This window comes from Lepisma saccharinum, chromosome 19, assembly GCF_977018435.1.
Source record: "Lepisma saccharinum chromosome 19, izLepSacc3.1, whole genome shotgun sequence".
NCBI lineage: Eukaryota > Metazoa > Arthropoda > Insecta > Zygentoma > Lepismatidae > Lepisma > Lepisma saccharinum.
This window is the reverse complement of record NC_139247.1, coordinates 53,806,001-53,821,358: the sequence shown is the minus strand read 5'-3', so window position 1 is coordinate 53,821,358 and position 15,358 is coordinate 53,806,001. Positions and strand designations below refer to the sequence as shown.

The window sequence follows — 15,358 nt, the reverse complement described above, 5'->3', positions numbered from 1 at the left end:
TAATGTAACTTTGTTTTGTACGTTTTGTATTAAAAAATAAACTACATTTAAGCAGGATATATTGCAATGAACAGTATCATCTTTTTTCGCTATGGGAAGTGATATTTTATATAGTATACTTTTTATTAAATAGTTAAGGTACCGGTATGTTATTAAAAAATTGGGGAGTTTTATGGTGTAATGAACAATAACCATAACTTTTAGATTTTCCAATTATAAGAATAATGTGCTAGAAAAGGTTCTATGTGTGTATTCAATTCCCAAAATATAATTGAAAATTCTGCATTTACTTATCATTATAACACACAAGAGTTATGTTGATCATAAAACGAACTATTAATTGTTCTATATGAGGAAGTGCTGAAGATACCAGTCGATTAGCCCAATACAGAATAGACAGATCGATAAACACTATAATGCTGAATTAGCCAGTAGATAAATGCTGTTGATTTGGTTTATTTTACATCGCTTTTATGCTACTTTTGGCTAATCGCGAAGATGGGATGAGTTATATGATGAAGGGACACTCACAAAGAGCACCCATGCACAGACCGGGATTCGAACCCGGGGCCGCTGCCTTCCGCCATGGTAGTTGGCTCCAGCTGATAAACATAACTGCTCGCCAAAGGTATATGCTATTTGTAGTGGTTTCCTTTTGAGCTATGGTCCAAAAGTGATTTTATGCACAAAACCAGAAGAGTCATCTAACCACTCGCCCGTGAGTTATTGAGTCGGTAATAGATTAAAATAGGTTAACCACGACATGAAAGAAACAAGTATGAACGATGAAAGAAAGGTACCATCCCATCATTTGATTGCGGTGATTGAGGGAACACAAGGGGACAAATCTCAGAATGGCCACTGCAAGGTTTCGACCCAGTATGTTCAGAATACTAGTCCATCACTTTAACCCCTCACCTGAATGTAGAAATTACATAAACCTACATAAGTTTGGAAACTAAATGTAGTATATTTTCTACCATATGCTTGTAATTATTAGAACGCCCATCATAACAGTGGAAGCTCATTTCACAAGCATGAAATATTCTTTCTCATCTGAGTTTACGCATTTAAGGTTAATGGTTTCAACAATGCCCTCTTCGAAGTAATTATGACTTTAAGAACGTGTATACAAATAAGTGAGAAAAACATAAAAGTCAATTGGCAAGTAAGAACCAAAACATTTTACTTGAAAATACTTGTCTCCTGCTTCTTACCATTTAACGCTACACTACAGGGTTACTTGAACGGAGGTTATATATTAACTTAAGAAGAAGAGAAACAATTTATTCTGCAGTTTCTTCATAAAGATGGCGCCAGCATGTTTAAGTTGGCTCAAAGTGGACAAGTCGAGAGTAACGTAAGTACAGGGGCGTACAAGTTTAGCAAGTTGGGCTGGGACGGTGTTGGAAATGTTGTTTTAAGTCCACTTTATGCACTTATAGGCTAATCGGAACTAGACATGAAGTTTAAAGTGGGTTCCGAATCACTGTGGAATGTACCTCCACCGGGTATCGAACCCGGAACCCCTTGATTACAACGCGACGAGGGTACCACTAGGGAAGCTAGCTGGGGCAGTGCGATACACATAGAAAATTAAATGCATCCAATATATTTGATGCGCCATTAAGGCATCTATTGATGTACAGAAGTGTGTTATTTGGTCCTTGCCAAGAATCATGTTTATAGTTGTGTATCATTCGTAAAGGTAACGCCGTTATATGATGCAAGTGTCGAGTGGTACTTTAATGCACCAATTGATGTATTTTTGTATGCATCTTTCTCTGTAACGCACCTAAACAGGCTTTATGCATTTTTTGTTTCAGCTGATGCATTTACTTTTCTGTGTATATGCATGAGTCTCAAACCAAATGCATCAATTTAATGCATGAAAAAGAGCAACCAATGGTAATATACAACATAAACCTATGTTTCTTCTCATCTTGATATTCATTGCATTTAAATTTCATAAATCAAAATGTTACCTTATATTGAACATTTCATCGTGTTTTCATTTGATGCAATTGAGGACTGGGGGTATCAAACACTTATATACAGAGTGAACCAAAAGTAGGTGAACAGTAAATGATAACATTTATTGGTCCTAAAACACCGGGACTTGAAATACCACCCCAAACAGTGACACCAGGCTGATTTAGTTGTTGCTCTAATGTTAAATGCATGTTCTCACTGTACCAGTAAACACAATGTCTGTTAATATGACCGGATAAATTGAAAGAAGTTTCATTACCTACTGTCCACCTACTTTTGGTTCACCCTGTAGTTTAAGACTTACAAAAATTCACCTCAACAAAGCCTGCTTGGTGAAAAAACACCAAAGGAGATTAACATGGGCGATTCTTTTATGATTGAAACAATTACTATAAGAGTTTGACGGGCCTTTCAGATAGTGGTAACGTTGTCGCCTTGTAATCAAGGGAGCCCGAAGTCGATAACTGGCACATAGCAGCTCGGATCTCACTTCAAACCGTAGGTTCATTCCCGATTAGACTTTCTGTGTACAAAGTAGATTAAAAACAAATCTGAAACATTTATAGGTTGAGCTTCAATGCAAATAATTATTACGTTTATTGTTTTACTTTTGCAGATGGCACGTCAAGCTTAAGTACATCGTCCTTACTTTCTGTTTACTGTTTCACGAAGTTATGAGCTGGGATAAGAACATCACAGACCAGAACGATGACGTAGGAGGGTCACATGTCTTATCCCGTCGTCGCCGCCAAATGTTACTTCCCAGGAAGAGTGTTGTTGAAGTAAGAAAATTCTAATTAAACTTACTAAGATCTGTAAATACATATATATATATATATATATATATATATATATATATATATATATATATATATATATATATATATATATATATATCTGTGTGTGTGTGTGTGTATAATCATATACCATGTAGAATATACACATCTAAAACCTCCATACATGTTACATATTGTGACTTTTTAAAGTGGAACTCAGTCAAACATGGACCCAGTGCTTTTCAATGGGATTTTTAGAGAAGCAAAATTAGTTAGTTTTTATCGATTTTTAGCTGATAAATAAAAAATACATATACAAATTCATCGTATGCCCTATAGAGAGACATTAATTTGCACAATAATACCAGAGAACCTTCATCATCGATTGAAATTAGTTGAAAGTGGATACATCGACACGCTAAATGTATTTCATCCGAACTAAGCCATGAAAAATTATAAATTTCTATTTTACATGACTTCTTGTTATTACGCACATTCTGTGAAAAATACCACGTAAATCATAATTTTTCTGCTCTTTGATAAGTAAACTTCTTCTGGCAAAAGTGATATTTTATTAACATAATAATCACAATATGACTATGGACACGTGCATTACACGATGCTATTTTAGAAATACCCCCCTCCTAATTTTTCAACACCTCGTTATCAAAGAGTGGGCTTTCCGATGGCGTAGTGGTAACGTCCTCGCCTTGTAATCAAGGGGACCCCGGGTTGAATACCCGGTGGAGGCACATTGTACAGTGATTCGGATCCCACTTTAAGCTGTAGGTGCAGTCCCAATTAGCCTAACTATGCACAAACTGGACTTAAAACAAAAATTCAATTCAATATATCAAAAGATACGCCCCTGAATTCAGCACACATAAGATATGACAATCTCACACAAGATTATCCTTACTACGGGTCCAAACACCTGAGCTTCGTTAGCCTGCAAATATCCAGTTCCCATGATGCACCAAGAGGAAGAGATCTTGACATTTGGGTACCTTCCGAAAAGATTACACCTTACGCACCGTGGTTAGTTTTAGGTATTACTAAAACAATCATACCCTTTGAAACTAAGTAATCATGCTAATATTAAATTTTGTTTTGTTTTCTGGAGCAATTAGTCCAAGCAATATTCAGCTGTTCTGTCTTTAGCCATTAGGTTAATGTTTTATGAGTTACTTAATTAGTTCACCGAAGCAAAAGGCAGGTTTATTAGTACAGGTGGATCGAGTCTTCCTGGTGCGAGCTGATAACTAAATTTTAATCATTTGATTTATGGTCAGGCTAGCACCACGTGTCTAAGGATGGAATCAATTATGTTAATTTACTTCGAATAAGGCAGGAAGCAATAAACACAATTATCATGTTTAGGAAAATATCAGTTCGTGAAGCTTTGCTTTGGTTGAAGCATGTAAAAGGTTATCCAGCAAAAAAAAGAAGAACTGTATTTTGAGTCTGTTTGTTCACTCCACCACGTGTTATTTTTAAGACGAAAATGCTACAAATGTGATGCAAACCTTTAACATTTTTATTACATGTCAAAGTCATATAATTGAGAACTCATTGTAAAGATGTGCAAATAACCCTTCCTGGAAATACTAATTTCCTTATCACACATGTTTTAGTAGCTAAAATGTAGTCTGGTGAGCTGAAAGTAGTTAAATGGTGAATTTAAGAATTACATAACGTTTGAAGAAAGGACAATGGATGATATTGAACTTAACGCCATCACGCAGTGCACTTTGGGAAAAAAAGAGCATGGATTCAAACATATTAATACGTGTTAAGGAAAGCGTATGAAAAGGCTTCTTACAGCGAGAAATTTGTGATATTTTATGCGTACACATTCCTCATATGATCATGATAATCATACCTTGAATCACATCGGCAAAAATCACACGCACAATGCTTACCTGGCATGTTTGCAACGCAGGATCTTATCTGTTTGCCCGAAATATGGCAGCAGAACTTGATGTTTCGCAATGAAATCATGACAATCTTACGTTACTGTTTAGATTAATCATGACAATCTTACGTTACTGTTTAGATTAATCACGACAATCTTACGTCACTGTTTAGATTAATCATGACAATCTTACGTCACTGTTTAGATTAATCACGACAATCTTACGTCACTGTTTAGATTAATCACGACAATCTTACGTCACTGTTTAGATTAATCACGACAATGAGGGTGAATGCTTGTTAGAACAAGATATAATGAAAGAACAAACCAAGAGAACATACATGACCTGACAGGAGATCAACCCGAGACCTTAAGCGGTAAAATATTCAATCGAGCACTCGCCGACCTCCATGGCCGAGTGGTTAGCACAGCGCGCTACTACACTGGAGTTCCGTCCAGGCATGGGTGTTCTTTGTGAGTGTTCCTTAAATCAATTTCATCATATCATCACTCATCCTCATCTTTGCGATTAGCCAAAAGTGGCAGAAAAGCCAAGTAAAATAAACCATATCAAATAAAACGTGGTTGTCCTTACAAAAATTGGCAACACCGAAGGGTTAAGTAGTGGTTACACGCCTCGTGCGGTTTCTTTAAGTTTGTCCAGAGCCATACAAATGTTTATTTCATTATCCATTAAGCAAATACGAATCATCCGATTGGAAAACAGTTGCGTTCATAGAATCGACAGCAACAGTGTGAATTATTTTTAATCATACACTTTACTATTAATTTGTGTGTATGTATATTTTTCTTTTTTCTTCCTTTACCAATAGTTCATTTTTGGACTGACAACCCCTGTAGAGGTTCCAGATAGAAACTTGGCTTACACCATATTTCTTCTGGCAGTGTACGATCTCCCGGAAACAGTCTCAGACATCAAGAGGGCCAAAAAGGAGTACTCGCTTCGCAGACCAATCAGAGACGTTGAAAGGATACATGCATATGGGAAGCTTGAAAACATGTTGGACAGGTAATTGCATATACTGGAACTGTTGTTGAGTTCATCCAAATAGCCATTTGCTGTAATTGTGATGTTTCTCCGGTTTTATTCAAGGTAAAAATAACTCGTTAGCTCTCATAGGCCTACTCTTGAGACCATCTCAGAAGTGGAGAAACCAAAAGAACATATAATTCAAACCCATGGGTATATACAATGTAGTCCCACGGGTTCCACGGAGGGCGTTGAACACAATTGCTGTGCGTGTTGCATAGAGCTGACAGCTAAAGGGCTGTTGGCCACTATACTCCGAAGATGTTCACTTCGCTGTGCGAACACTGATGCAAGCGGAAATACTTCTTACATTCGGCACCAGAGTGCAGCATATACAAGGCATGTCTAGGAGGACTGGAAAATGTCTGTGCTACATAGTTGCAAACTTTAGCGAGAATTCACTAAACCTGGTAGATTTTAAGGGGGAGAGGGACAATTTCCTCTAGGTCCTTCTTGCATTACTTCAAATATAGCGTGATTTTGGGGGGAAATTGTTGAAAATAATTTGAACTTTTATTCTCACTTTTTCAATTGAAGATGAAGTTACAAGGAGAGGAGTAAATCTGAATTTAGTACAAAAACATTATTGTGAACACTCGTATGCGAACCGCACGCGACGCCACTGACTGAACCATCTTGCTTCAGTTGCAGTAGCCAAAATTCCACAAACAAGATAACGCAGCACTCATTCCATGTCAACTCAACAAGGTCCTCAAACTTACATTTTATTTATTTATTCGAAATTTGGCTTACTGAAAGGGCCACCTATGTAATGTTGCTGATCCTTATCTTTTGTAACCCCGAAAAAACAGGGGTGCGAAATGTGCTACTTTTTACCAATTTTTTCACCATCTTTAAATTGCAACATTTTGGCAATCAGGGCACCTCTAGAAGTGATTCAGACGCAGTTTCACATTACATATTACATACATACTTCAGGGAATTTTTTTGGGAAGTGATGTAATCAAAATTTGAATAGCAATTTTCTCAAAACGGGGTCTTTTAATTTTCTTTAATATGCCATGTATACACTATTACTCAATAACTGTACAAATTTTGAAAATGGGATCCGAATATAGATTTAGATTAGGTTAGGTAATGCATGATAACCTATATACATAAATTCATATGATTCAAATATAATAGTCGAATAGGAATGCAGTTAGATGTGTACACAATATTGTTGGAATTAATGTACGTGAAGCTGATATTTGAAGTTGATGGAAACGTAACTATTTCCTAGTTGTATTTGGAAGATATAATTTCTTAACGTAAAGTTTGATTTCAGAACCATTGCACCGACTTATATAATCAAGATCGACTTAATTTCTTCTTTGCTCTTTGGAAAAGATGCCTTGTGAAAAACTTAAAGTTTAATGTTTGTTGGTGTATCTTGTTTTCTCCAGCCAAGGTTACAACGGTAGCGCTTGTGTTCTGCGGACAATTTGTGAAACGGCTGAATCACCCCTTCATCATCAAAATGGACTCGTCGGGGAGATGCTGCATTTGATTTTAACGTAAGTAGCACATTTATTTTCAGCAATAGCTTCGTCGATTTTCAATCAATTCTTGAAAATAATGTATTGGTATAAATCATGAAACACGCAAAAAGAGCTATATCCAAGAAACGTAAAGATTGCTACGACTTCTAAAACCAGTGTCCGAATTAATGGGGGGGGCAGGGATTTCCCCCTACAAAATATTTTGTTCCCGGTAAAAAAAAATATATTTATCCCTGCCATGGATGTTGTAATCCCCCTCAAAGAAAATGGACTTGAAAGTGTGGTACGAACGGGTTCGGGACACTTGAACGAAGTGACATTTGCATTAATCCTGCCCCAGATCAATCGACCTTGGCTGAATCACTATTTGGGTTGTGACACTTGCACGGAAAGTAAGACGGCGCGGAGGGGGGAGGGGGTGGGAGATTTCTGGGATTTTCTGGTTCCAGTGGAAACCATCGTCTTTCTTTTTCAGTTAATTTTTGTTCAAATAGAAACAGTTCATTTGTATGTATATTATTTACAAATTTAGATTTTCCAGGCGATTACTTCAATTTCTGAATATAAGCAATTGCTTTAAGAATTTTTTTCACACTTCCATTCTCTTCAAGTTTCCTCAAGGCATCACTTATAATCTTTTTAGTCCTAATTGCAGATTTCTTTCTTCTTTTGCCGTCCTGGTTGAGAGTTATCCTATCGTAAGTGTGGAAATGGTATTCAGCGTCTTCTCGGAGTGCGTTCACTAACTTCCCCGATCAGCATGGATGCAGAAGAGTTGTCCGAACTCCGAACTGCTTACTGGAACTTTTGAATGTTCAATCAACAAAAAAAGACGACGTTAAAGCTTCCCTTCCTTTGGCGCTGGCAAACACAAGTACTCTGTCCTGAGATCCACGTTGGCCATCGTGAAGAAGAAAATTTAGTGTTGGGCAAGTTCTAACATGCCTTTAAAGGGACTCTATAGAAAAAGGCGGGTAGCCGGAGCGGAGGCGGGGCCGCGGCAGCGGTAGGAGGCGGTAGGACAATTACGCCAGGGGAGGAGCCCGGAATCGGGGGCAATTTAATTTTTTATTATTTTTTTAGCCCTGAAAAAGCGACTGTTATATATCCATCGGTACCTGTGCGGGTGGCTGCTACGAAACTTACATGGCCGCAGTAGGCTTCCAACTCGCAACTTTAAACGGCTGTACACTCGTAAATATTTGTTTCCCCCTCCAGAATGTTGTTTTTCACAATTTGCAACACATCTTCGTAAAAGAAAAAAATCCCTAGCGAAATCGAGGGTGGAGGATTTCACAATGGACCAGTCCAACTTCTTCTGTATATATTTTGGGGATTGAGTTTCCAAGGTTTCTGGCGAGGAACGAGTTTATTTTGCACTTCCGTGCAAGCGTCATCCTCGCAAATTAAACGGTCATGGACATTGACCTCTCCGTGCAACAGTCACTAAATTCACCTCCGTGCAAATGTAACTACGGGCAAGTGTCACAAACTCGTACAAACACAATTGAAAAATACTTCGTGTCCATTATTGGTCCATTCATCAAAGATTTCCCTGCCGAGAAGTAAGCAGCCTTGTGGATTAAAGGAGGGCACCATTATATAAAGTGTTCACAAGAAACATGTATGTAGATTAAATGAAAATTTAGTTTGAACTTGCCAATAGGAATTTGGTCAAGTTTTCGGTGTTAGTACAGTAAAACCTCGTTAATCCGGACCCCGAGAAGCCGGACTTCGCTTAATTCGGACAGGCAAAAGGCAAAAAATAAAGCAGAATGCAAGGTTTCAAATGTGGCTAGAAGTCAACAAGAGAACTTCCCAGAGAAAAGACAGTCAACTGATGAAATTATGTTTCCCGCAGACTTTGTACTGTACTGAATAGTGTATTTAGGCCTATGCCCTTTAAATACACCATAATAAACGTGTTTTGTTGCTATAAACGGAGTTTTAATGCACTTTCTACTGTTCATTTAGGTTATTTCAGTTAATCCGGACTTTCGTTAAACCGGTCAACTTATCCCCCCCCATTAGTCCGGATTAACGACGTTTTACTGTATACTGTTTCTAATTAAGTGTAAATAGGTTATAACCACTGTTCTAAGGTGCTTAGAACCGCAAGGTGATTGTTTAGTTTTATGACTGGTAACATATGTATGCAAATTTCCATACCAGAAAAATCTACCTTCCAAAATAAAATCACAAATAGGCGCACTGAGTGAGCATCCTCTCAAAGCAAAACGCTCGCACAGTGCATAGATTTTCAATTTAGTTATATTTGCTCTTATATTCAGTTTTTTTTTTTTTTTTTTTTGCCACATATGTAAACGAATATTGTTCTCTGTGTGTTGATGCAAAGCAGAAAGTGTAGAGAAATGTGTGTGTGCATCGTTGTAAATTGTAGTTTTGGGGAAACCCTATATTGGTTATATCTTGGACATTTCGAACACGTATTAGAGGGAGATTATTTCCATAACATCTTTGGCTGTTATGCATTTGAAGTTTCGGAACGAGTCACAACTCTTGAACCAGCCAATCAACGAAGCGAGCCGCTGACGTCATCTCAACCCAGAACATATCGCTAAGCCCCCTGCTCAGGATCTACACGCCCACTAGGCTCGCTAGACAGACTCGCGTAGTCCGCTGGAGATGTTTCGAAAGTAATTTGACTCCAACACGACCGTATTATTACCATCTCCATTTATTAAATAGTAGTGCTTACAATCATAACTAACAAAACATTTCCTTCTCAATGTGGACAATGTCGAATGACAAAATATTAACATTATGAAGAAAACAAAGTTATTCAGATATAGCATCAGGCCTCTGTCGACCTCCCTCCACTTAATTGTAGTGCTGTTACGTCAGTGGACGCTGTTGCCGATACTCTCGTGTCGTCTGTTTCACCGCAGGAGCAAAAAAGCTCCGGTGTGTCAGCACGGAATAAGCAGAGGTTATTTGGCAACGGTGGGGTGGCCGGTTCGTCGACATGGTTGGTTTTCGCTGACACACCTCCGTACTGCCATCTGCTGTTGTGGCGAGAAGTTAACAGAGTTATGCTTCTTACTCTTCTAGGTACGTACCCAAAAAGACTTCATGACGAGCTTCATCTGAAAAATTAACAAAAATTAAAAATCAATATTGTGAACTATAGAAAATAGGATTAAAATAGTGTCTGTATTCTTGAATAATTTTATAATAGAAGCTTAAAAGATTATATTGAATTGAATGTTACTTTTCAGACCTACCATGACGCTGGACACCAATGACATACAGGAGAAGCACATACACGCTCAGAAAATGGGAGAAAAGGGGATAGACTGCAGGAATGCATACCCTGGATGCCCAAATGGCTTGTTTGATCTTGTTTCTGTACTTGAAAGCTGAGAAAAATCATCTTCCCAACCCTAATTCCTTATTAAAACCACCTCAATATAATTTCAAATCATTTCATTGTATGTATATTTCTTTCGTAACAATTCATTGCGAATGAGTTTCTCGACATAGTTGAATTCGATCATCCTCTCCCCGTTGCCATGATTGGTCGCTACGTCGGTTTCCACACAAGTCACAGCACGCGCTGTTCTGCGATCGGAGATCGAAACTTGGTGCGAATCGCGTTTTCTTTCGAGCCGCATGATCTTAATTTCCATTTGACAGCTCTTGAATCACAGATAAATTCTAATTCAATTCAACTCCATACGCCACTTTATATTTTCAAGCAACGTAATTCATATTTAATTCGTTAACACTAATTAATTACTTCTACAGAGTGTCTGAAAAGTCACGCAACCCGGTGTTTACGACCGTATAACGGAATAGCGAAACGGAATGAGAAGAAACGCTTTCTGCCAAGTGAATGCCCTGTATATTGGGAAAATTTAGAGAGACAAACATATGTAAGAACATGCATGTTTTAATAACAAATAAGCAAAGTGTTGCCAAAGGCGGAAAAAAAATATTTGCAAATCGTGTGTATTGATGCACAGAACTCACTGAGGTAAATTATTGCAACATTTCACAATACCAACGAACAATTTGGATGGCCATCTAATGAATTTGACAGAAAAAGAACTTTGACGAAGTTTCAAAAACATTGCACAAGGGAATAAATGGTCTGTTCCAAAAATCGATGTTTTCACAATATTACGAGGGACACTGGCAACACTGTTGGTGTCACGTGTCACTAACAGACGTGTTTCACCTGAGTCTATCACACTAAGGCACTTTTAACGACAAAGGAGAAAGTTGGTTATTCTCGAACATATGCAATAAATTACATACACCTTGCAACCCTGAAATGTGGTTTCAATTGGATAGGTATGTCAACAGCCAAAATTCCAGGCGTTGGTCGACAGAAAACCCACATCAGTTGCATGAACTACCCTTGCACTGCACTCTCCGAAAATCGGTGTATGGTGTGGAATATCGCGACGTCGTATTGTGGGACCGTTATTCTTTGAGACAACAGTGGATACTGCTGTGTACGGGGATCTCATAATGCAATTCGTTGCTCTCCTGGAAGAAGACGAACGTGATGTTTGGCTACAACAGGATGGAGCAACTTGCCATACATCTGATGAATCTCTTCGTATGCTGAGAGAAATTTTTGGTGATCGTCTAATATCCAAGGATTTATGGCCAAGTCGCCCGCCCGATTTAACATCTGGAGATTTTTTTTGTGGGGTTACTTAAAGGGGAAAGTATACCAAACGGGACTCAGAACATTGGAGGAGCTGAAACGAAACATTACACAGGAAATTAATAATATCGGTGCTGCAACCCTCAGGAAGGTATCTGAGAACATGATCAAGCGAACCAACTTATGTATCCAATAAAATGGTGGACACTTCGAACATTTGCTTTAATTTGTAGTGATACCCACATTTCAGGGTTGCAAGGTGTATGTAATTTATTGCATATGTTCGAGAATAACCAACTTTCTCCTTTGTCGTTAAAAATGCCTTAGTGTGATAGCCTGAGGTGAAACACGTCTGTTAGTGACACGTGACACCAACAGTGTTGCCAGTGTCCCTCGTAATATTGTGAAAACATCGATTTTTGGAACAGACCATTTATTCCCTTCTGCAATGTTTTTGAAACTTCGTCAAAGTTATTTTTCTGTCAAATTCATTAGATGGCCATCCAAATTGTTCGTTGGTATTGTGAAATGTTGCAATAATTTACCTCAGTGAGTTCTGTGCATCAATATACACGATTTGCAAATATTTTTTTTTCCGCCTTTGGCAACACTTTGCTTATTTGTTATTAAAACATGCATGTTCTTACATATGTTTGTCTCTCTAAATTTTCCCAATATACAGGGCATTCTCTTGGCGGAAAGCGTTTCTTCTCATTCCGTTTCGCTATTCCGTTATACGGTCGTAAACACCGGGTTGCGTGACTTTTCGGACACTCTGTATTAACTGTGTAAAACTAACAACAACGTATCATTAAAAACTGCCGTCCAGTATCAGTGTTAATTATTCTAGAGCGAATAATGTCTTACTGAGAAAGAGAAATATTCATTCCGCTATTGATAAAAATAGTTTTTAAGATGACATAACAAGGCCTGAAGGTCTTACTTGTACAAAATAATAATTTTAAAATAAAGTTGTTAACAAAGTACTTTTTAAAACACAATGAGTTTTATTTTTGTTTACATTTTACTCTATACAATCAAAAGTGCTCTAATTTAATCGTTTCAGTCAAGAGAGAAATTAACTAAAGAACAGATACACTTGTAATTATTTGAGTGGTTGATATGGATCCTATTCTTTGTTTATTATAAGACTAATATATCGGGTTTTCCTTTTACAACGCAACCCGGAGTTGGGGATAGTACAACTTTTGAACCGGCAGTGGTACACATATAATCCTTATACCAAATTGAAGCCTTGTTCATGCATATATTTTTAAACCGGGGATCAATGATTGGATTTCATTAGTGTTCACGCAGATGTAACGGGAAGTGTAAATGAATTTTTTTACAAAGCATGAAAAATGGCACATAACACACACGTACGGACATGCCGTCTGTAATTTTCCGTTTGGTTAGGGGGATTAGCTCGGCATCTATGGCAGTGAAAAAAGAAATGTTCATTCTACAGATAGCCAATCAGATGAGGCGTCTTTAAGGGGGAACTAGGAAAATCGTTGTTTTTAGAAATTAAGACTGTGCATTGGCAACAGTGCTAGTGTTTCAGTGCCACGAAAGGTGTGTTTCGAAACTGTATACATCATGCAATTACTGAAAACAATAAAAAAGAAACTTGGAAATTTTCATGAAAATAGTGTTATATACATGCACCTGGTAACCCATCAGCAAATGGGCTATTCTCATGAACATTGACAGCAATTACATATTCGGACTCGCGCACTTTCGACGTGGCCCTTGGCCACGTCTTGTACGCTCGCATGCGTGACCTTCGTCCACGTTGTTGGCGTAATCAAATTATAGATGGGGTAAAATGTCTGCATGTTGTATTGGATGAAGGGGAACAAGTGTATAAGTTCGCTAATTTGAAAAGTTTCGAAAGTTACTTTATGTGTGCATGGGCTCTAATAAGGTACAAATATTCAAAAGAATATTGTCTAATTTCTTAATAATAAACTGAGTAAGTAATAACCGTTTCAATATAATTAGTTGGATGTTTTTACATAAACGAATTCAATAGCGACACTAAATTGAAAATGCAATATTTACGTCTTTTGTCATTTTCACATTTTTAAACGTAATTGGATAATAACTGTTTTCCTGACGGAAAAATTAACCTAACTGACGGATCATTCCCCCCAAATTCATACCTTGCGTCTGTAATAAATTCTGACGCTCGTATTTTGAAATACGAAATGTCTAGCATAATTCACTTACAGTAGTTTTTGGGGTGAAAATAAACTTTCTTTAAGTTCCCTAGAAACGTCCGTTTCCATGGTGAACAACAAGCACGGCAAACTCTCTAAATAATTGTTTGTTATTATACGTCTAAACATTTAGTTAAAACAACCACAATGTAGATATTTTCGCATTGAGTTTCCCAATATACCTATACGTAATTGTATCTGGGCTGAAACTCCTTATTATGTAGATGTCACCCTTGTTTGGGCCACCTTTTCAAAGCCACGAGTTGATTCATCTGTGTGTTGTAAATCTGTGAGAAATATAATGTATCTCGACAATTAAGAATTTGAAGGAAACAATGTGTGCTGCGAAAAATGTCAGTGGCAACGGTTGCTAAGGAGGTGAAAAAAGGGCATTTTCACCCTTTAAAAAGGGCCAATTGAGCGATTTTTGAATTTTCTAAGCCTTTTGGGACGATTTCATGGGGGTCGAAATCGGGCATTTTTCGCCTCCGGGGGCTTCCTTCATGGAGAACATTTATGTCAGTCAGTCAGTCAGTGGTGGAATTGGGGCTTTATATATAGTATTGGACTCGCGCACTTTCGACGTGGCCTCGCCGACGTGGTTCGCTTATTTGGAAAGTTTAGAACGTAACGTTACGTGTGTATGGGCTCTAATATGGTACAAATAATCGAAATATTATTGTCTGTTTTCTTAATAATAAGCTGGGTAAGCAATATCCGTTTCAAGATAGTTACTTGAATGTTTTATATAAACGAATTCATTAGCCACACTAAATTATATTGGAAAAGCAATATTTACATCTTTTGTAATTTTCACATTTTTAAACGTAATTGAAAAATAATTTGGTTTCGGTCATTCCCATCAAATTCCTACCTCTCCTCTGTAATAAATTCTGATGCTCATATTTTGAAATTTGAAAAGTCTAGCATAATGCACTTACCTTAGTTTTCGAGGTGAAAATAAACCTTCTTTAAGTTCCGTAGCAACGTCCGTTTCCAAGGACAACAACAAGCACGGCAAGCTCTAAAGAATTGTTCGTTATTATAACTCTGAACATTTAGTTAAAACAAGCACGATGTAAATATTTTCGCATTAAGTACATCAATATCTAATTGTATCTGGACTGAATCATCTCATTATGTAGATGTCACCCTTGTTTGAAGCCCCTTTTCTAACCAGGAGTTGATTCATCTGTGTGTTACTGATCTGTGAGAAATAATGTAGCTTGACAATTAAGACATTAAGAATTGAAGGAAACAA

The 15,358-nt window shown here is 37.6% G+C and overlaps 1 protein-coding gene across 1 annotated transcript in view; it reads right to left on the bottom strand.

Annotated features, from left to right (window-relative positions):
* LOC146003027 (uncharacterized) overlaps positions 1–15,358 on the bottom strand; it is a 257,704-nt gene that overhangs the window by 178,173 nt on the left and 64,173 nt on the right. The window contains exon 2 of the mRNA XM_083141189.1: positions 10,317–10,343. Within this exon, the coding sequence (XP_082997315.1) occupies positions 10,317–10,343 (27 nt within the window). The remainder of the gene's footprint in view (positions 1–10,316; positions 10,344–15,358) is intronic.